General features: G+C 42.6%; 1 protein-coding gene across 1 annotated transcript in view; it reads left to right on the top strand.

Moving 5' to 3' along the window:
• The first annotated feature begins 4,164 nt into the window (after window positions 1-4,164).
• Window positions 4,165-22,263, top strand: part of syde2 (synapse defective 1, Rho GTPase, homolog 2 (C. elegans)) — a 50,652-nt gene continuing 32,553 nt past the window's right edge. The window contains exons 1-3 of the mRNA XM_039601019.1: window positions 4,165-6,406; window positions 15,620-15,921; window positions 16,268-16,664. Of these exons, the coding sequence (XP_039456953.1) occupies window positions 4,354-6,406; window positions 15,620-15,921; window positions 16,268-16,664 (2,752 nt within the window). The 5' untranslated portion in view covers window positions 4,165-4,353. The remainder of the gene's footprint in view (window positions 6,407-15,619; window positions 15,922-16,267; window positions 16,665-22,263) is intronic.

Here is a 22,263-nt window from a genome sequence, read left to right as displayed (position 1 = left end):
ACACGCTCACATGCACGAGCAAATGTGCGTGCACATACACACATATATACTCATTCAATCCTTTTATTTTCCTCACTCTGTCACACACACACACACTTACACATTCACTTTTCTTCCTGGTACGCTCTCTGGCCAGGCCTTCTGAAAAGAGGCCAGCTAAGCAGATGTTCTGCTACTGCCTTCACAATAGGCACAAGTAACTGGTGGAGGCACAACAGAAAAAGGTCAACAAACGTTCTCCATTCCTCCTGCACTGTCGAGTCAGCGCGCTGAGCAACCCATAACACGTGCTTTATTTTGGGTTCCTTTGAATCTGCTTTAATTCATTGTGTGAAGCAGTGTGGTGGGATAAGGCTCTACATATCTGCAGTGTCATCAAATTGAGTGAAGAAAAAAAAACAATAGTGTGCTTGTCTTTTTTCTGCCCTATTTTCTGGGAAGACTAAATGCTGTAATTTCCGTAACCAGTTGGATGCTGTAGATTTAGAAAATGCTACGGAAACAGCAGGTGCTGTGCATGTTTAAGACAGATTTGGTGCTAGAGTAAGTATTTATAAGTATACGGTGGAAATGGCCTTAATTAAATGGCAGTGCCTATGTTTCTGATTATGTCAGAAAATGTAACGCAGTGTATGTTTTTTCATTGCTTGTGAACACCAGCAGAGCTCTATAGCATTGTTCATTCCAGACGGTCCCCTATGAGCAAGCACTTGGCAACAGTGGTAAGGAAAAACTCCCTTTAAACAGGAAGACACCTCAGGCAGAACAACACACTGTGGAGGAGAGCCAGAGCTTAATAATAACTAATGATTAAGTGGAGAGTGGTGTATAAACGCAAGAGGAGAGAGACAAGAAGAGACGTATCATAACAGGCATCACTTATTATTATATGCTCATATTATTAGTGGGAATGCATAAGGGTGGGCAGTGTGACATCCAGACCAGTAAGCAGACCATTAAGATCCAGTATGATCTATTTAATGTTTTCTAGTTAAATTTTTTAAAGGTTATATCTTCTTAGTCTAATTTGTGTGTTAATAAGTTTTATATGCAATGCACGGGTAACTAGAGGTGAAACAGTAACCAATATTATAGTAATTCATTACTAAATTGAAACAAATATTTAAAAATACTGCTAAAACTTTGATATTTCCATCCCTTTTTCTTCTCAGTAAAATTAACTTTTTAACATTAGCTCATGCCAAATAATGGTGGCTACTTTTCACTATTTTCTGACACAGTACAGATCAAATGATGACCCAAATAATGATTAATTAAGTTACTAAGTAACAGATAACCATCTTCTGCATTCCAGTCTCACACTGCTGTGCCTACAGGGAGCCACTGCCGCTGGTACAAAGGAATCAACAGCACATTTCGAAGAATGCGAGACATTTTAAATATGAAAATTGCACTAATTTGTCACAAAGAAGAGATAGCTCATGCCCTGAAGTGAGCCCACTGAATAACTGCTGCCCTTCTTTAAAGTTCAGAGGTCTGCATCCTTCGCTGTGCTTCTAGCTTCTTATCCCTAACACCCCCTCATCTGTCTCCTGCTTTCTCTTTTGCTCTCTTTCACACACAAACACACAGTATGCAGCCTGCAGGTTTTGACCTGTAAATAACTGCCCAGACAGGGTCTAGTCAGTCAGTCGGGGAGGCAGGCCGAGGCGTCAGGGTCTACGCGGCTCCTGCAGGGCCATAACAGATGCTTATCATGTTTTAGTGAGGGTAGTGGAGGTGGGTGGGTGGAGGGGTGCGTGAAAGTGTGGACGCTGGGGCCCTGCTGATGAATGGCTCTGACAATAAATGCCCTCAATCATGGGTAGACTTTAGAAAACAGAGGTGCAGTGATGCCAAGAGGCTTATAATGGATTCAGATCCAGTCAGTGTGTATGTGTGTGTGTGTGTGTGCAGGAGGGGGTATGTGCATGTCTTAAAGGGAGGGGTATATACAGAGCGCATGTGCACTTATACACCCACTGCAGCTTTTCAGCAGCTCATCCTCTTGCACATTCCAAGCAGAGGCAACAGCAAACAAACGGCTTAAGGTTCAAGTCAAGTATGTTTCATTCCTTTCACTGCTGTCTCGGGCGCTTTTAAGACACGGGTTGTCCCACAAGCAGGGACAGGGGTTAGATGCAAGGTCAAAGAGGAGAGGATTACAGAAGATACACTTCAGATAAAAGTGTCAGTCCAGTAATCGGCAGTGATCCATCATCAGGCAGGCCAGGCTATTTAAGTTGGTATCATTTTGGGGATAAAAAAAAAAGGTTTTGTGTGTGTAAAAGTAAAGATAAAGCAATGAAACGACAAATTCCTCATGACACACGTGATCCTGCTCATTTTTAAAGAGTAACGCTGTGTGGCTACCTCATCGCCATCTTCTTAAGCTTAGTGTTTTTCCCTTTTCCCTCTCTCTTCGCAGAGTGTCAAGCGCATTTTTTCCCATGAGATGAAAGTTGTTGTTTTCCCTGCTGTTTGCTGAAATGCCTTCACAGCTACCAGCGAAGGCGGTAATTTGAAGTCCTGGCTCACTGCTCTCCAACTGAATTTAATTCACATTTTGGGGACAAATATGTGTTGAATTTTAGCAGAGAGGCAGGAGCTTCACACCCCATCACCCACGCCGTGGCTCTGCACGTAAAGCTTAAAACGTTACAATTATACGCTTGTATTACCAAAACGGAGGAGTTCTGTGATGTGTGGAGCCATACTCGTGTTTAAGATGCAAAGCACATTTGCAGCTTCATTTCAAGGAGTTTTTTTTGTTTCACTACATTTAGTTTATGGCAACTCTTACATAGATTTACAGTTTGTCTGGGTTTTTTTTTTATTATTGTACTGCATTTTTATCAATGAACATACAGGACTGCATCAGTAATATGTCAGTGCTATACATTTGTATAAAACCATTGTTTTCACATAAATGCATTTCCTCACAAGAAAACCTGTAACTGAAACACTGTAAAATCATTTATATGTCATTTAAACCCGTATATTTGTCTGAAAATTGCAAAGGTGCCATATCAAATGTAGATAAATTTGCTCATTCAGTAATAATAAAGGTGAACAACAAGAATGCAGTGCAGCCTAAAGGGCCCAAAGATCACCAGAGTCCAGTAATGATTTTCTGGCCTTGTGTCTTGCACACAGGATACAAGCAATTATAATCTGAAGAACATTATTCTTTGTAGAAACAGTTTTTTGCAGATTGGTGAGCCTCCACCCATCTTTACTTGTGAGAAACTGACTCTATGAGATGCTCTTGTTATACCCAGTCATGTTACTCAACTGTCAACAGTTAATCTAAATAGCTGCAAAATGTTCCTCCATTTGTTTCTTTTTAACACCTCTTACTCTCCAGCCTTTTGCTGCCCCGTCCCAACTTCCCCGTTCGTTGCTGCCATTAACTTCAAAATTACACAATTTTTTCTTAAAGTAGCCTCAGTGTAAATATCCAATGTGTTTTCTATGTTCTACTACTATGTTCTGCAATTTTGCCCAGACTGTCTTGTAATTTGAAAACATAAATCTTTTGTTAATCCACTACAATTTTCCTTTCTTACTAAATCCCTTCCCCCAGTTTTCTAAGGTAGATGTTGAAAAGACAGGATTTTTTCTTTTTTTCTATTACTTACATAAACTCTGAGTTTGAATGTAAGCTCTAAAACTTAAGAAAGTATAGTTAAAAGTCCAAAATGTATGCCAAAATAATGCTTCACATTATCCAAAGCGAGCCAGGCTGCGAGTGTGTTTCAGAGATAACACAGACAGATAGATAACTTCACACCTCTGGGCAATTTAGACTCACCAGTTAACCCCTCTAGTGTGTCTTTGGAGTGTGGGAGGAACCCAGTGAATACTGGATCCTCCATCTGGATAAAACAAAAACAAAAATAAACACGCACACCAACCCCCCCCCCCACAAAAAAGCATCCATATAATTCTTCGGATAAATCACGTTCAAGGTAAGCCTCGTCTACTTGAACTATAAGCTAAGAAAAATGCTTCAAATACTTGAGATGCAAACATGAGGAAAGGGTGAGGTGAGGCGCTAGAGAGAAAGGAAGAGCCAAAGCGTGTGCGTGCGTGTGTGCGTGTAGCAGCGAGCGAGGGAGGGAGAGAGAGAGAGGTGGTGCAGTTGAGCGAAGTGAGCCTGGAGTGAGTGGGTCGACAGAGCCGAGGTGACAGTGGAGAATGGAGAGGAGCCCGTCCGCCCGGCGAGCTTTGACCGCGGCGAGCAAAGGAGAACCCACTCGATCCTTTCCTTCTGGAGCAAGTGCGCAAAAAGAAACCGGGAGGAATTAACTAGAGGGGGACGGGGGAGGGGTGGGGGGGCAAAGGAAAGGAATGGCTGATCCTCTGCGGAGGACTTTACTAGCGAAACTCCGGGGGAAGAAATCCAGGAAAGGAGCGACGGTCGGCGGTGGATACGGCTCTCCTGCTGCTGCCGCTGCGGTGAATGGGGGCCGAGAAGGTAAAGAAAAAGTTTTGCAAACGCAGCGAGTCTCCGATGAGGCTCGCTCCATAGTCTTGTTCGCAGACCTGGATTGCATGCCAGAGAGAATGAGTACGTACGAGAATTATATTGACGCCGCTGTGGTGCAGACAGAGGGGGTTATAGCAGTAGCGGAGAGTCGCGCAACGCAGTTGGCCGGCTCACGTCCCCGAGAGCGAAGTGGCGGGGGCAGGGTTCGGGTTAATGAGGAGCTCCTGGGGGTCCCACTTCAAAGAGACTTGGCGTTTGGGGGGGATGCTTTTTGGGAGGGTGATAGGAGCAAACAGGGGCACAGGTCCGCTGACAGAGTCACCGCGGGTGTTCCACTCTCTGGACCGCAGGTGCAGAGAAAACACTGCGTTTCGGTCGGCGATTCAATCGGGTTTGGGGACAGTTCAAATCCAGTTTTAAGCAGAACGCAGGTACAGGCGCATGTAGGGGATGGGAAACCATCAGAGAGCCGGTTTAAAGGAGCTGATGGGGAGGTTAGAGAGCCCAAAGACAGAGGGTGCTCCCGGCACATGGTAGGGACTGTTGTGGCCGTGCATGAAAGCAATGCCAACTGGAGTTTTGACAGCAGACCGACTTTGGAGACAAACGCACGAAATTACGCGGCACGCGTGTGTCCAAACCGCATGTTAAAGAACACCGAAGAGAATGCTGTAATCAGAAATATTGAGAGCTATGATCCTGACTATGCCGGGGACGTTAGAGGTGGTCTGCTGAGTCCCACTTTTTTCCCCACTGAGTTAGAAATATGCGACGTGAACATGGCATCCCTGTGCGCCACAGAGCCCTCACTCACATACCCTTTAGACAGCGAAGATGACGATTACTACGATAATGAAATTCTGCCCTTCTATGAAACAATCAGACCAATGACTGACAGTGAGAGAGCAGAGACTGTAGAGCTCACCCAGCCTGGTCAGGATAAAGGACAGGCTGGTGATAGTAACAGTGCCCAGGAAACAGACAGGCTTAGGAACCAGCTGAAAGAGGCTTATTACCTTCTTATCAATGCTATGAATGATATCAACATGGATATCCAGCAGATCGGTGGTGGTTTAACTGAGCAGCAGGCCACCTCATCGTGTAGTAGCCACTCCAGGGACAGCCTGTGCTCCAGGTTGTCTTTGAAAAACAGGGACAGCGACTCCTGGTCGTCAGGAGAGGACCAAAGCCCTCAGCAGGTGTCAGACACCGACTCACTGCTGCTCTGTCTCACTGGAATTGTAGAGGTAGGACTCAAAGGCAGGGTGAAGAGTAAGAGCATGGCGAACTTGTCTTTCACCAAAAAACCTACTTTGTCACGCTCTACAAGTGATGGAGAGATTAGGTACCAGGACGCCTTCTCAGAGAGTGCTCAGGCTTGTGAAACACAAAGTGCTGAAATCTGTGATGATCAAGAAGCTGAACGAGGTGAAGGAGGCACAGAAGCGGGTGAGCTGTCTGAGCCTCGGGTGTTCTGCAGTGCCGTCAGCAACGAGGAGCTGCTGCAAGATGATGGCGTTGAAGAAGAACGGGGCGGGCAGCTGAATGAGAGCAGTGGCTCCATCAACAGCATCACAAGTTCCTCAGACAGCAACACCGAGACGGCAACACATCAGGGTCACAACAACAAGCAGGAGCTGACTGAACTCCAGACACAGGTGGCCAACACGGTCAACAAAGGTCATGGTGTCACTGTCAACAAGATGCAAGAGTGGATGCACAAAGGGCGCATGCTGTCTTCTGAAATGAAGCAGCGCATTGAAGGCTCATCTTTGCCCCGTGGTGGCGGCCAGAGCCAGGACCGGTCCTGTCCTCAGGTGAACCCAGGAGGCTGTAAACCGGGGGTCCAGACATCCAGCCGAGCGGGTAAATCTGTCAAGGCCAAGTCACAACAGCACCAGCAGCAGCAGCCAGGTAGGACGGCTACACGGCATGGCCTCAACTCCCGTGGATCCTCTAAAACAGAGAACTCTCACCTTCCTTCCTCCCTTCTGATAATTATCATCCTCCTCCACTCATAGTACACTCCTTCTGGTGGCGGTCCACCCCGCACTCCTCCTCTTCTGGATGCAAAGCAAAGGGACGAGACACCTCAGACCTCTTGCTTTCCTTTTTATTTTAAGACTCTAATCGGTGGCGGGTTTCTATCCTTCACACTAATTTAGGTGCATTTTAACACCAGATTAATAGCACATCAGGCCGTAGGTCGGATTACTCACAGCGTAGTTCAGTAACAACTAACTCACTCCTGGTAGAGCATTGTTAGTGGTGTTGGTGGTGGGATTTGTATGTGTGTGTGTGTCTATTGACTGGATTGACATTTGACTGTCTGATTATGAACATATCAAATGACTTTCTGATTGTGCTTAGATGACAGAGAAAACATCTGTATCATAAAACGGCTGTTACCGGGTGACACATGTTGTCATCACCCGTCATGCAACCAAATGCCAGATTAATCACAGGATTCAGAAAGTGTCTGTGTGGTAAGCTTTTATTGGCATTTAGCAGCACAGGATGTGCTCTATGGATCAAAAACATGCCCATGCCTTTTAATTTCTCCTCTATTTTTTGCCTCCTGTGGTAGTTTCCTATGTTGCGGCGCATGTGTTCCAGCATGCCTGCCTGTGAAATGTGTGTGTGTGTCTCTGACAGTGTTTACCATAGTAAGACGATGATGTGCCATGTGTGCAGGGTGGTGTTGACTGTCAGTGTGCCGGACTGCTAGAAATAGTGTGTGATCCGTGAGGCCGCTCCTCTGTTGGCTTAGCATAGCTCCAACTTTACAGCTCTTTCCTCTCCAGCCTTTTAGTTAAAAAATAAAGTCAGGGCTCTTGTAGATATTAGTTTCCATGCACCCGTTCACCCAAATCTCATATTTTCCCCATTTTGTTCAGCTTTCCCAACTGAACTTTTCCACAGCTGTGGCCAGAGGAATCCAAAAGCAGGAGAGAAGCCACTGCAGTTATTTTCTGTGGTAGTGGTAGTGGTGTGTGTGTGTGTGTGTGTGTGTGTGTGTGTGTGTGTGTGTGTGTGTGTGTGTGTGTGTGTGTGTGTGTGTGTGTGTTTGTTTTAGAGTAAGGGGGGCTGGGCTGTCATCTTGCCTTCCTCCCCAGTCATTTGCTTTGGACAGCTCCATGGTAACTTGCATTTTAAAGAGACCTTGGATTGAATATTTAGAATGCCATTCCTGTTGTTTAACATGTTTGCGTTGTGTCACTTAATTCGCCACCATGAATGAACAAAATGAAGGGTGATTAAGTATTTATTAAGGTCAGCCATGAGCTTATCTTGCCCTTGCGGGCCTCCACACCAAACAAAGACCCATTTAAAAAAACAAAAGAAAGAAAGAAAGAAAGAAAGAGATGCCAAAGCCGCAAAGTTCCTGTTAAATGCTTTTCTTGGCCTAAAGCTCTTAATTGAATTCATTGGTAACCCTTGGTTCGTGGAATTATTTATGTATTTCTGACTTTCTAAAAATAGACCAGTTCCTCCCCTGTGAGTATTATTTGGAAATTAAAACCTCAGCCTAAAATCGTAGCACAAAAATACTGTCTGAATTACACTATAGCTAATTTATTTTTGTCCTGACTTGTCCTTTAATTACTGTTGTAAAAAAAAAAAAGTGTCCATTATTGTGTGTCACTCCTTATGTGTGGGTGTGCAATATTGTGCACACGAGCATGCATTTGCACATCTATGCTGTGAGTGTGCATGTTTGTATTTGCAGTGTGAGGATTTATAGTTTTGTTGTGTTTAGTTGCAGTGGAGTAGCAGGTGTGCCGGCAGGCATTCAGTATCCAGGTGTCATGTTTTGGCCAGAACTGAGCTCAGGAGTGGTGTGTCAGTCAAAGCTGATATTGAGACTGAGCCATAGATAACACAAATACAGAAGATTCACTCCTGGGAGGCAGACTGTTTATTTTTTTTAACTTCTTTTCTAGTACTCTGTTCATTTGAGTCAAATGTTTCTAACTAAGTCTCCGGTCACACATGTGTGGAAACCAGTCCCCAACCATCTGGCAACCACTTGTTGCAAGGGAAAAATGTGAATTTCCTGACTGGTTGTGAAGGTTGATGGCAGTTTACTTTGAAGGGGACTGTTCTGTTTCCAGGTCACCCGTCGTTTCCACAAACGACGGGTGACCATGGCAAAATGCTAGCGACCAAAGCAATCATGGTGCAGCAGCCTCTTATCCACCAATTTCACCTGGATGCAGCCAGTAACATCCAACACTCATCAACTTGTCATATTTTTCCCAAGCGTCCGGCGGATGCCAAGATGTCACCAAGCAGTCTCTAGGCCGGTGTGACTGAGTCCCATGAGGGCCGCTAAGCCTGTAAGCCAGCTTATAGATGGACATTTTGGTAGAGTTAGGTGAGAAGGGCCTTACGACTGTACCATCAGGCTTTTAAATATGAAACCACAGTTACCAGCTAACTAGTTTAGCTCATTGACGAAAGACTAAATAGTGAAAAATAGCTTTTGTCTGGCTCTCTCCAAAGCTTTGCTGCAAATATGAAGCTGCAATCAACAGGGAGTTTGCTTAGCTTAGCTTAATGCATTTAGTGAAAACAGCTAGTCTGACTCTCATGTACAAAATCTGCCTACAAGCACCTGTAAATCCCAGTAATTACAATCAGTGTTATGTAAGGTCTATAAGAGTAGGCTATGAGATATGCTAAGCGATATCTTGTTTTTCATCAGTTTTTCTGCAGTTTTTAAATATAAAAGTGATAATTTAATAAATGCACAGTGTACAGAGTAAACAAATGAACAGATGTAATGTTTTAATCAGTGAGCTTAAGTGATGCTGGTAAGTGAACTGTGGATGGGCAGAGTCATGCTAGCTGTTTTCCCTATGTTCCTGTCCTAAGCTATGCTAACTGCAATGTCATTACCTTTAGCATTAACATGAGACTGTTCACAATAACATTTGAGACCAAGATTTCCTTAACTCCAAAACTGTTGTTTAAAAGAATAACATGTCAAGCATCACATTTAATATGCTGTGAATTAGGTATACTGTTTAGCATTGCTTAACCCGAATTCCTAACTCCAAAGCTTAGATGGGAGTGCAGGTGTAATATAATACTACTCGACTGCTGTCAAGTCATGTCAGAACGATGTGGCGTTTGGTTTCTGCATTATGCCAGAAACCTTGTTACAGAGCTGCTGGGTTTTTTGGTTTTTCACAGTGATTTGTCTTGTCTGGTGTCTGTACATGGACAGATTTATGGAAGATGGTAGCTCTAAAGACAGATCAGGTGATGAAGGAGAAACTTGAGGCATCTGGGTTCATACCTGGATGATTTTATGAGTTGTCTGAGTCAGATGACGGTATCTGCTGCAGAGGTGGGGCAAACATTAACCTCCTAGGACCTGGCGTCCACATATGTGGACATCACATTTTGGGTTATTTAGACCAAAATACTCAATTTTGCTCTACATGGGCCTGATATCCACTTACGAGGACATTATCCTGCGACTGTTCTATCGAAATTTTAAACAAATATCCTCATATGTGGCTCTTATTTTTCTTAAAAACAAAAATAAGGTAAAAAAAAAAATCTGGTAATTCTTTGTTTTTGCATTCATCGGGCCCCAATATGCCCAAATATCAAAGAGAAATTAAAAATGCATGTCGTGGAAGAGTTCGGGTCTTAGGAGGTTAAGTTGGGGATGATCACTGCTAAACAATACTACCTACAGTGAAAATTAAAACTAATGACAGGTGAAATAAATGCCAATGATCATACTGTTTCAATGCAATGGAAATCCTCGGGCCCTGGCATTCATGGGGATGACTTTGAAATGTTATGTTAACCTGTACATTGTTGGGCAATGAAAGTCTTTCTACCTGGCACGGTCAGTCCGACTGCAGGTTATCAGCGACATAACAATCTGTTGATTGCCTGTGAAGCACAACAGCAATCAAACTGAGGTTCATTGAAGGCCAGATAACAGATGATACCATAATATTGACAGAGAATGACTACAGATCTCCGGTAAATGTTGTGGGTTGTTAACTTCTACCCAGGTTTTCTTTGGGCTAGTAGAAACCTGAAATTAAGACTTGCCAAAAGAAGGGGAGACATGATGTGTCTGAAGTATTTAGGTTGAAAAATGTTAAAGGCTTTTATGTAGAGCACCAACTGAAGTTTTAACATGATTCATGATATTTGATGATATTTTCCATGGTATTAAGTGGGATATACCCATGTCAGCTGACATATTGGCATATTTTTTTTAGACACACAAACAACTAACAGATTTCCAACATCTGTCATGTGTTGTTATATTTTTTAATGGTTTACAATCTGCCTGCCTCTGCTTATATCGGAGAACAAACTATGCAACCTCAACAGTTGGTTGAAGGGTGTTTCTAGTGTCATTTCATTCCTTTTTAACTTTCCATTTATCGGTTGTTATAAATGGGAATACCAAGAGATAATATCGGCTTGCTAATAAATCAGGCTCTACTTTTATGTAAGGATTTATGAAGAGGCATTTAAAAATGTTCTTCTCTACAAGGGCTTCCTGCTCCTAAAGGTGTGAGAAACCCCGGTTTAGGTGACAGATTGGGGGACTTACACAAAGAGGCAGGTGGTTTTAATGTTGTGGCTGATTGGTGTAGAATGTAATAATTAGGTGGCAGCTTTAAGAGCTGAAGAGCTTTCCTGAAAGGCATTTCACTTACTTTTAGGGACTTGTCTTAGGATTGCAAGTGTTTCAAGCTTAATTGGGTAATTATCTTACAGCGTCCTTCCTCGAGGGCATTTGATCAGTTTTTCTTTTAAACAGAAGCAATAAGACAGGAAAACAAGCCCTACATAGAAAAGATTTTGGGTTTCAAGCCAACATACCGAAGAGGAAGTGCCATTAGGAATAGGCTACGATGCCAGGACGCCTCAGCAGGATACAAGTGTTGACATGTGATGCAACCCTGGATGATCTCAGCTCTGCCCGCCTGTAAAAAGAAAAATCTACACCAAGAATCATCATTAGCATACGAATGAAGGTCAGCAGTAATCTATGGCACACCGCAAAAGATTCCCTCTGAAGGAGGCTCCGAAACTCTGTATTCACAACAAAGTTTTGTCTGTACGGAGGCGAGAACTAGCTGGTGTGTTTTGCACATATCAAAAGAAGAGCCTCTATAAAGAAGGAATTTAGGGAATAAAAGAACCGCCTATGGGAAAGTGGATCAAGCGCTTTGTCTTAGAGAAAAAGATTCAGCCACTCAGAAGATTTAGACATGAATATAATTGGGTCTACTGTCAGGCTCATATGGCACAGGTCCACAGCAGCACATCAAGTAAATAAGATTTTTCTTTTTTTCTTAGGAAGGTGCATTCCTCGTAGCACCTCAGACAAACACAACACTCCTTTCAGTGCGTGCACCACCTCTCCTTTTCTCTTCATTTCCACCCACAGACATGCACCCGTGTACCATCTGTCACTTTCAGGTCAGAGGTGTGATTTATTTATTTTTTTGCCTTACAATGAACGCATTATCTTCACACAATGATGGCAGAGGCAGACAGGCTGTGTTAGCTCTGGTATGGAAATATTTTGCAACTGGGTGCTACTAGAGGAAAAGAGCTGTTTTTCTGGAAGGCTGTCTTGCTTTATGTGGCAATGTAAGTGGGAATGAGTGAAAGGGGCTTATTCACTAATGCTAATTTTCACAAGACATACAAAAAATCTTTCCCTACCTTACTTTGAATAAACAGACTTGAGCTAACAATTATTTTCCAGGTCTGTTAATGTGTACTCTGTAACAGAAGGCTGTAAAATGTTGGTGAAAGATGAAGCTGCTGTCCAGTTTTCTTCGTTTCGTTGTTTCATAATGTGTTATGTAGTAGTATGATGGTTATTTCAGTTGCTTCTAGCACGACTCAAAGACCAGTTGGTAAGCCTGGCCAAGACTCCTCTAGCGATTAATAACCCACGGCCAGTGTTCACCTTCAGGGTGGTTGTCATAAGGTTTGGTAACATTCTTGCTTCAGGAGGAGAATAACAGCTAACGATGATAGTGTTTTTCATAGTTCAGTACAGAGATAAAGGACATTAAGCTCAAGACCCAGTCATCATGGGGAATGGCTTATTTATGGATGCAGTTAACAGTAATAGCTCATTTATCGAGCAGGAACATTAAAACAACAGTAATGGCAAACAAACAGCTAAAAATATAGTACGGTACAGTAAAGCTCAATTTCTATATAGCAGTAGGTACAAAGAATAGAAACAGCTTAATGCTGCTAACCTTCTCTGTTATTTTGTAGGCAAATTCTGCAGACAAATCTGAGGATATTGTGGTAGAAATGCTAAATCCTAAAATTAGATGCATCCTTGCATCTGTTGTTGCGAGGAGAAGGCAGGCGTTTAAGCGGTTTGATATGTGACAAGAGTGAAAATGGCTAAAGTCTCACTTATTAAGTCAACGCAGCAGGCTGCTGTTTGCCAGGGCGAGGTGTTACTCATGTGAAGGAGTGTGACAGTGCGAGGAGACATCAGCCAGGCTGTAAATCTGGAGCTGTGGTCTGGAATGCTGTTCATGTCAGAACTCGCTTCCTCTTCCAGTTATGAAAGACCCCTTAAAGAAGATGGCATGCTGACAAAATCTCTGTGCACAACTGTCTCACCTCTCTGTAGTCTTACGGTACCAGGTTGAGCACGCAGTGCTTTGGATTGGTCGTTATAATCGTTCCTCCATTCTGCCAAAATGTTCCTTCCATCTCATATCATGTCTTTTCCACACTAGTAATCCTTCGCTTGCTTTTCCTACAATCTATGTGTGTACCCCCATTTTTTTTAAATTAATCTGGTCAATTTAGAGTTTTTCATGCAAACTATCAATTGTAGCCTTAAGAGGCTGAAGTTTTGAACATCTCGTGGTGCTAAAAAAATCCTTTTTGAAGTCCACGCCTTTGTAATCTATAGCTTACAGTCGCCGCCTTCATTGCAGTGTACTTTCTAAAAGGTTTCCCCTCATAAGTTTCCAAATATAAGTAAAAAGATTTTTTGCAGGCTCAGTTGAAAGGGTAATAAGTAACTGCCAGAACATCTGAATATAAACCATAGCAGATTAGTAGAGGCTGGCTGCTTAGGTCTACACATTAACTCGTGGGGCTCAGTGCATCACCACTAGCTTAGTACACTTTTGCCTTTCTCCTGGCAGTCAGCACAGGCTAAAACTACTAAACCTCAGGCTCATAAAGAGCCCAAACCAGGCTAACGCAAACATGTTGCTGTTCCAGACACAGTAATAAGAAAACAACAAAAACTTAAAATGTGCTTTACATCCTATACCAGCGGTCCCCAACCTTTTTTGCACTACGGGCCGGTTTATGTCTGACAATATTTTCACGGACCGGCCTTTAAGGTGTCGCAGATAAATACAACAAAATAAAACCAACCAACCCAAAACAAAGAGGATTTATTGAGTTATACATAACATGGGAAAAAACCCAGGGAAACCGAGTTAATGATAAAAACGATAAAACCATAAATTTCACACTTGAGCCTCAACTCTCACGGCCCGGTACCAAACGACTCAGAGACCGGTAACGTCCGTGAGTCGTTGGGCGTTGGGGACCGCTGTCCTATCCCACTGCAGTTCCCTTTTAATTGAAATGAAAGAGAAGACAGAGTGATGTGATTGGTTGTTTTTTTCCAAGTTGTTATTTCTCCCACTTTTTTCTTGCCACCAGGACACTGAAGACCCCCCGCGCGCCCGCGCGCATTCACAAATGTCTTATAAAATCATCTGAAACCCAAATTTCATTCATCTTTGTGTCACGGTTGCAGCATAAAAAACATTCGTCTTTTTTTTTTTTTGTGGTGAGAGGAACTACATAATTGATGTTTATGGGACAACAATTGCTTTATAATGCCGTAGATCACTGGAAAGACGGGAGACACTGTTCAGAGATCCTGGTTGACTTCCAGGGAAAAGCAAATGCTGTGTCTTTGTCCCACCGTCAAGCTTTTGTTAACAATGATAATAATAATAATGATGAGCATGGAAAACTTTGTTTGCTAAGTAGAAGTTATGGAATGTAAAACCATGTGATTTTAACGTCCTCTCTTGGATGATATTTATAGTACAGTCAAGTGTGTATGTACTGAAAACCCTGTGTTAAAAGTCGATTTTGTAAAGTGAAAATGTTCTCAAGTCTATAATTTGTTGGATAGCCTGACATGCATGGAAATGTATTTCCTTGAGGAAAAGAGATGTTGTCATTATAGCATGCGGAGGGGCTCGTCTGGTAGCTGCTGAGGATCAAAACAGTCTTTTACACGAGTCTGCTGTACAAGTTCAAGCAAGACCCTGCCCTCAGCACCTCGCTCTCCCTGTCACACACACACATGCACACACACACACACACATGCACACAAGTTGTTTTTCTCCGGCTGCATCTGCTAGCAACCTTTGTAAAAATAAAAGCGTGGCATTTGATTTACAGGCCAAGGTGTTTTTTGATTGCTTGGAGGAGACTTTCTTGCAGGAGCTCCTTTGTTCCTTTCTTTGGGCCATCGAGGCACTGCGTCATCTCTCTCTCTTATTTGGCCTTTTTACACTGCACATATCACCATCAGCCTCTCCACACGCCCTACCCTCTCGGCTTTATTTTCACAGCTGTAACACCAGCAATTTCTCACATCCTTCCATCTCCTTTTTGAATTCAGAACCCACATGTTCTTGAAGCTCACATGAAATAGGATGCTAAAGATGAGGTTAAAAAAAAAGCTGAGGTGCTGCAGGGGATTGTGGTGGTGTGATTGAAAGTTTGACTTTGGGTATAAAAGCTATTTAACGATGGTCCATCCAAAAGTCATAAAGCAGGGAAATCAAACGAGACAAATCAAAGATGTGGCTCCAAAACACAGACGAGAGAGAGACGAGATGAAATCTAAAAGCTTATAGTAAAATATCACATTTCCTCACCTGTGGTTTTTTGATACAGATGTTTTCTTCATCTTGTCATGACATGAATAGCCTGAGATCAGTTCCTGTAATTCAATGCAGTTTAGAAATTACTTAAATGATAGTGATCAGGATGAAAATTAGTTGTCTCCTGGCATGAGGCTGTAACTCTCTTCACTCTTGCTTCCCTCAGCTTTCATTGAGAATGTCCAGACCTCCTGTGCTAATAGCCGAGAGGCGGGCAGGACCAACGAGAGTTCATCATGGAGGCCACAGCTCACCACCATCACTGTCTCCAAGAAGCGCAACTGGTTGCAGCAGAGCTCCCTTGGGAAGAATCAGTGCACTAAGGATGAGCTTCAGGGAATGCTGGGAGCTGACGAGGAGGGCAGCCAGGGTTTCCATCAGCCACTTCCTTCTCCTTGTCCCTCCCCAGACCACCTGAGGCCCTCAAGGGGAGCACCCCCTCGGCCGGTTCGCCTGCAGCTGCCTCAGGTTAGCCTCGAAGTCTCTCTTTTTAAAAGGATAAGCTACAGATCAAGCAAGAGTTGGCCAGTTAGCTTAGCTTAGCTAAAAAGACATACAGCTAGCCTGGCTCTATCCGAATTCATTTAAGGCTACAAACAAAGAAATAGTCCCAAAGATAAAAGATAATAAACCCCCAAATGATATAATGAGGTAACCTGAGAATCTGAAACTGTGTAGCTAGATGCTTCCAAAGTTTATTCTAAGTTGAGCTAACTAGTTAAATAAGCCTAATTTCCCATTAAGTCTTATACTAATGCAGAAATGCAACCAGCAGTTTTCTGGCAAAGTTTAACAAGAAAATGTGTCGTTTTAGGTCAGCGTTAGTCCGGCAAAAGTGTCTCCTCACCCTCATAGCATGGACCCAGCTGAAGAAAACGATGCCGATGATGAAGGGGAAATTTGGTACAATCCCATACCTGAGGAAGATGAGCATAACAATTCTGACCAACGCTCCCGAGGGCTGACCGCCCCTCCTCGAGGTGAACCCCAGAGGACGTCCAGCAAAGGGACTGATTTGGTTCATGGTGGAAAGACCCTAGATGGATCCGGCTGTGGTGGGCCAGAGGCCCTTGTGGAAAGCCTTGGTGGCGGTTCAGGAGATGCAAGTCAGGGGAATGCTGTGCATTCCACAGAGGTACTACATACGAACAGGCAGATGCTCGCGTGCAAACCTCAGGAGGAGGGGGGGCCTTCCAGCAGCAGACCCACAGGTAAGGCAGAAAAAAAAGACACCCACACCTTCCCACATTCTAACTTCACTTCCTGCTTTTCATCAGCTTCTTTACTCACTTGTTCCCAGTAATTTTCTCTGGTTGATGCTTGAAGGCCAATTACACTCTTTGTCGCTTTGCCAGTTTCTCTCGGCAGATTTTTGTGGTTGTGCACACCTTGAGCACTAATCAAAGTTAGTGTTGACAATGTTACCAGTCAACAGATAAACAGACTTTTTTTAGCTCAACAGCTACCAGCTCTGCTAAGCTCTTACAAATAGAAATTAGTATATCACCTATAAGTGCTGGAGTGTGTAATAAAAAAAAATAGTGCACTAAGAAAGGCAATCTGAAATTCCTCTCAAAATCTTGTTAAAGTTAATTTTATACCAATTGGTCAATATCACAAATTGATTTTAAAGTGATTAAATTAAACTTAGCGCTACAACCTTTCATCCAAATTGGCAACTCAAAGTTTTAAACTCTCAAAATTTCAATTAACATAAATCAAAAGTTTGTGATAAACAGCCAGACAAGGAGAGTTTCTTCTTCTTTCTCTTTCGAGACAGGAGCCACGGCTGTCAAGTCTCATCGCTGCATATCAGTGTCCCTCATAAGTTAAACTTAGACAGACAGAGGAATTCATTCCTCCTGGCTAATTCATTCCTGAGAGGAAAGAATATCAATTTACTTGTTATTCCAGCTAATACACTCACACACACACAGAGGGCTGTGAACTTTGTATATTATGGCTCATTGAAACACCTCTCCTCAAGAAAACAACTTCAAGACCTAAAGATTTATTTGCAGAAATAAATGAATCGTAGCCTTCTGCCTTTTTCACTTGCTGCGCTTTTTATTTACTCGTGTGCTTGAAAGTCGTTGACAACTCTGCTCTACAGCGACGACATGATGATGACAGCCAGCACACGGCTCCCTGTCTCTTAATAAGCCCCGGTCTGTTTTTTCTAACTTCCGACTTTTTGTTCTCTGTGATGTGGCAACATGGTAGTTTGAACCAATTGGCACATCTTGAGCTGAGCCTATAATTACAACTTTTGACAACGCTTTTCTGTGGCACGCAACAGCCATTTTTTTCTAGCTGTGTGAGCACAAAAACAGGCTAAATGCTTTGGGTTTGGAAATCTAATGCTTCAGCTTTAGCGTTCTCAGCAAGAGTTCCACAGCAGGGACGAAGAAATCTTAACAAACCCAGTAGAAACCTTTCCCTCCACGGCTACACCAGCTTTTTAAGAGTTAAAACCATGATCACTGAGACGTTGAGCTCTTGGTGAGGGCTAACAAATGTGCTCTTGACAAGGACACAGGTTTTGATTGGCGTATGATAAACTCCTTCATCCTGGCTCTTGCTGACATCACATGTGGCTCAGCAAAACTCTCTGCCCTGAGAGACTTTCCTTGTAGGATTAGGATTAAATCAGAATGAGGCTCAGTGTACCAGCCCAGGAAAAGCACTAATCATGCTGCACTAATTAAATTTAAGCTTCTTTTTTTGGTGCACCTTTCATTGTCAGACCGATTTTGCCATTTTGCAGCGCAGAGGAAACTGGATAAGCAGACGAGTGGACATAAGTGGAGGCCAGACTCCTTTGTTCAGTAGATTTTTTTCCAATGTTCAGCAACATGCTACTATTCAAAGACCTGTTCCTCATTTACATCCCGTAATGCAGTTTTGGAGCAGTCAGTAGAAGGTGTGCGATACTGTTGGTTTACTTGTTGCCTGAAAACGAGACAAGGGAACAGCAGTGTTGTTTTTCCCCCCCTCCCGCTCCGGAACTGCCTCCCTCTCTGCTGCCTGTTGACTTTGCAATTGATTCCTGTGGGTTTGTCGACGCCATCCCACACTCCGCCGCAAAAAAAAAAGAGCAACATGCTCGAGTACGTGTCATCAGAGAGGAAACACTCACTGGCTACTGGTTGATTATTCATTGTGGATGCAGTGGGACCTTTAGTTTAGCTTTCTTTCCTTCGCTGTCTTTCTTCATCTTTAGTTAGAAACCTCCTCTCCCTTCAGAAATTGCTATGTGCATTAGGGCTGCAGAATGACACAGCACTCCTCCTCCACTTTAAACTGGTAGGCAGTGCTGGGGGATGGTGGGCAGCAAAAAGGACAACAGCCGCCTTCAATTCACCTAAGCCTGTAAGGGACCCAGATAATGACCAAAACAGTTTTTTGGTGTTTTTTAAATTATGTCAGATTTTCTTTCCAGCTCATATTGACTAACATTGTTTCCTGGGTGAGTGACCTGCTTCATCACTGACCTCAAAGCGCTAAGTGCATTAATCTGTGTTATAGCACACAATTATCAGTGAGTATCTGGTGAATCTGGAAGATTATTGATCAACATATTACTTACTTTGGCATTTTATAGCTTTGAGGGAAACGCATCGGCACTTTTTTCATGTGGTTGCCGTCGATTGCTTGCAGTCCTTCCACAATTTTGCAGAGTGGGAAGATTGATTGATTACTCTCCAACTCTTCAGGTCAACTTAGCTGGAAGATTGTGAACAGGCAGAAATGTCTAGCTTCAGAAGTGTTGGTAAGCAGATTTCTTTTCTGTTGAACGGAGCCGGTTGAAGTTGCTTTTTTTGCCTGTTTTCAGTGTTTATTATAGATTGTGTGTAAAGGTTTTTTGGCATCACCACCATCATGTTGCCTATTGGTTTGTGGTCCAGAATTCTGAATCCCAATACTGACCATTTTGTCTTGCTTATTTTTGGAGTTTACAGAGACTATATTTGGATTAGAGGGTTTACTGTAGCATCAGCTGTTGGTTTTTGAAGAGCGGTTTCGAAGCCTCAGCTTTACCGTTGTGACCATTCCCATCTCTCCCTCCCCCAGCGTTATTAAAAATGTGGTCTTGGACTCCACATTTTAAAGGGTTTAAACTTAATGGGCTTAAACCTCCTCCAACATAGTTATAGCAATTTGTATGTTACTGTGGCTCTTCATAGGTAATAATATGTTTAACTAAACCTCAGCAAAGACACGTGTTTGTTGGTAGTAACATCACTATAACCGCCACCATGTGCCATATCTTTTATCACAGCTACTGTGTTTGTGTTTAAGTTACCACATAATGGGTTGGGTGGCCACATTTTCTAAATGTGCCCATGCCACTTACGATATATTTGTCTTTGATCTCGGATTTACAAAGGTTTTAACTACAACAAAAAAAATAAAAGAGTGCTGCCGCAGACTTCTTCAGTCCAGCCTCTCTGTCACTCTCAACTATTTTCATCTTTTCTGTTTTCTGTTTCCAATTCATTGTGAAAATGAGACCGTACAGACACCACTTTATCTGCCGGGTTAGAAATTTGACAGTCCCTTCATTGATTGAGTGTGAATAGGGGCATCTGTTGAATTAATGAAGCCGTGCAGATGTAGATGACTCTTTGCGACTATGGTTTTCTTCTGTTCGGCTGGCTGGTTCTTTTTCCCCTCACCGGATACACTCCAGACTCCTCGTGTGCTGCCTATTGAGTGACTTTTTGTCCATTTCAATGCTCTATTTGTATGGAGAATAATGATTGATGGACTTTGGGGGTGGTGAGCTTGCTGTGTTCCCAATCTGCTGTTCCCTTTAGCGCCTGTTTGGGGAATCTGACTTGGCCAGCACTCAGAATGGGATCAGAGCTATTTCTGGGGGATGTTTTGGTCACACTGGCAGTTGAGTTTGAAAGTTGGCCCTGGTTGCAAGTTACAGAGAGCTCACGCCTCTGAGCTGAAACTGGGAACCTAATCTATGCTGACGATTGCATGGTTGGGTCTGGAGGAAGTCAACAACTTTGTGAGGGCTGCACTTCAAAACCAGAACAGATTCCTTAGCCGGATGTTAGATGTGAAGTTAAGGTCACATAGTTTTCTCATAGCTCTTTCTTTCTGCTCTGTTCTTCATTTCAGCACCAGAGTAGCTGTGGAAAACTTTTCTGGTCTCTGCTTTTAGGGGAGAAAACATTAGTGAAAGGACAATTTTTATATACTGTAACTAAATATACATAAATTGGAGGTCATAAGTCACACAAAGGTAGTTCATAGAGCTTTACGACTCTTTTCTAAGAGTCGTAAAGCTTTCTTTAAGTAGTTTTCTTCCAACTACAAAAATTCAAAACTTTTTCCAGAGCATAGCTATCTAATGTCTTAATCTTGATAGTTTTCTCCCAAGCAGAAGTCTAAACAAAGCTCATATATTATATTAAAAGTAAAAAATCCTCACAAGGAATAATTAATTGTATTGCTTCATAATTAATTATCTGACTCTATGAACACAGTGCTGTCCAATTAAATAATTCGGCTCCTTAAACAGGATAGCTAATTTGAGTGTAGCGTTTGACCTTCTCTCACACTTCAGCTCCTGTTTGTGACCGAATGGGTTGTTTGTGTCAGCAGACGGTGGACGGTGGCTGGTAGCTGTCTTAGGCTTCACCTATGTAAATTTGAGTCACTGTGCTATACCTCTTGACCATCATTTTAACTTTTAAAAACTAGAATTATCAGAAAAATAATGTGTTCTGCAGTGAAGTTTGTATGTTTTGGCAATAAATTTCTAATATTTTATTAGTTTCTTACATAGCTTAGCTAAGTTTCCTCTGTTAGTTTCTTAATTAGCAGTTATGTGTGTGTGATATTCAGCTGAGTTAAAACCAGGATGTATTGTTGGTATAAATTAGGATTAAATCTAGGTACGATCAAAGTCAGCTTTTGACCCACTTACATTATAAACTAAATTCTTTTAAAGCATGTAGGACTTGAACTGCATCAAGTAGCAACTCGCATAACCAATACCTTTAGCAAAATTTACACTTCTTTGTTATTTCAACATTTGTACTGGTGGATATTTGAGTGATATGAAATACAATACTTACTTTTTAAAAGAGAATTCTTAGACCACTTTGCTTGAACCATTGCTATTTTTTCAAAAAATTAAAAAAAACAACAGTTACCAATCTTGGGATCAAGTGGACCATGAAGGATCCACCCAGTGCATCCACCTGGGAAAATAAGGGCCTATTTGTGGGCCACATTCGGAGAAACCAAGAAAAAAAAACACTGAACAATGTTTTATCACTTACCGGCGCTATCATAAAGCAGCAGCAGCATTAGAGCAAACAAAGTGAGAGCAGTTTTCTATTCTTTTTTATCCAATGAGCTACTATCATTGATGACTCTGTGTTCTTCTGCTTCTGTCCCAAATGGTAATAATTTGTTTGTTCTCTCACGCTTTGTTGGGGGTTATCGTGGTGGCTTCCTTCTTAGGTACTAAATCATCATTGTATGCTGGCAGGCTGCTTCCAGTCAGCGTAAACTCATGGTGTTGCCATATCATTGATAACCACGGCATTATTGTGGACAGTATGGTACAGCTGTAGTTGCTAGCTTTAGTTGATACCTCAGCATTCTGCCCTCTTTTCCAATAATGGTCATTTCTAGCCCCCCAAAATATGGCGGCTGCCAAAATGCTAACATTGAACTTTCAAAAAAAACCTCCCACAAGTGAAATGGTGATTTCACGGTGGTTACGTCCATGAATGAAATTTAATTCTGATGCTAGTAGCGGCACTCTCTCTCATTCTTGCT

This window comes from Oreochromis aureus, linkage group 17, assembly GCF_013358895.1.
Source record: "Oreochromis aureus strain Israel breed Guangdong linkage group 17, ZZ_aureus, whole genome shotgun sequence".
Taxonomy (NCBI): Eukaryota; Metazoa; Chordata; class Actinopteri; order Cichliformes; family Cichlidae; genus Oreochromis; species Oreochromis aureus.
The sequence above is the reverse complement of the archived record's forward strand: the minus strand, read 5'-3'. Positions and strand labels throughout refer to the sequence as shown.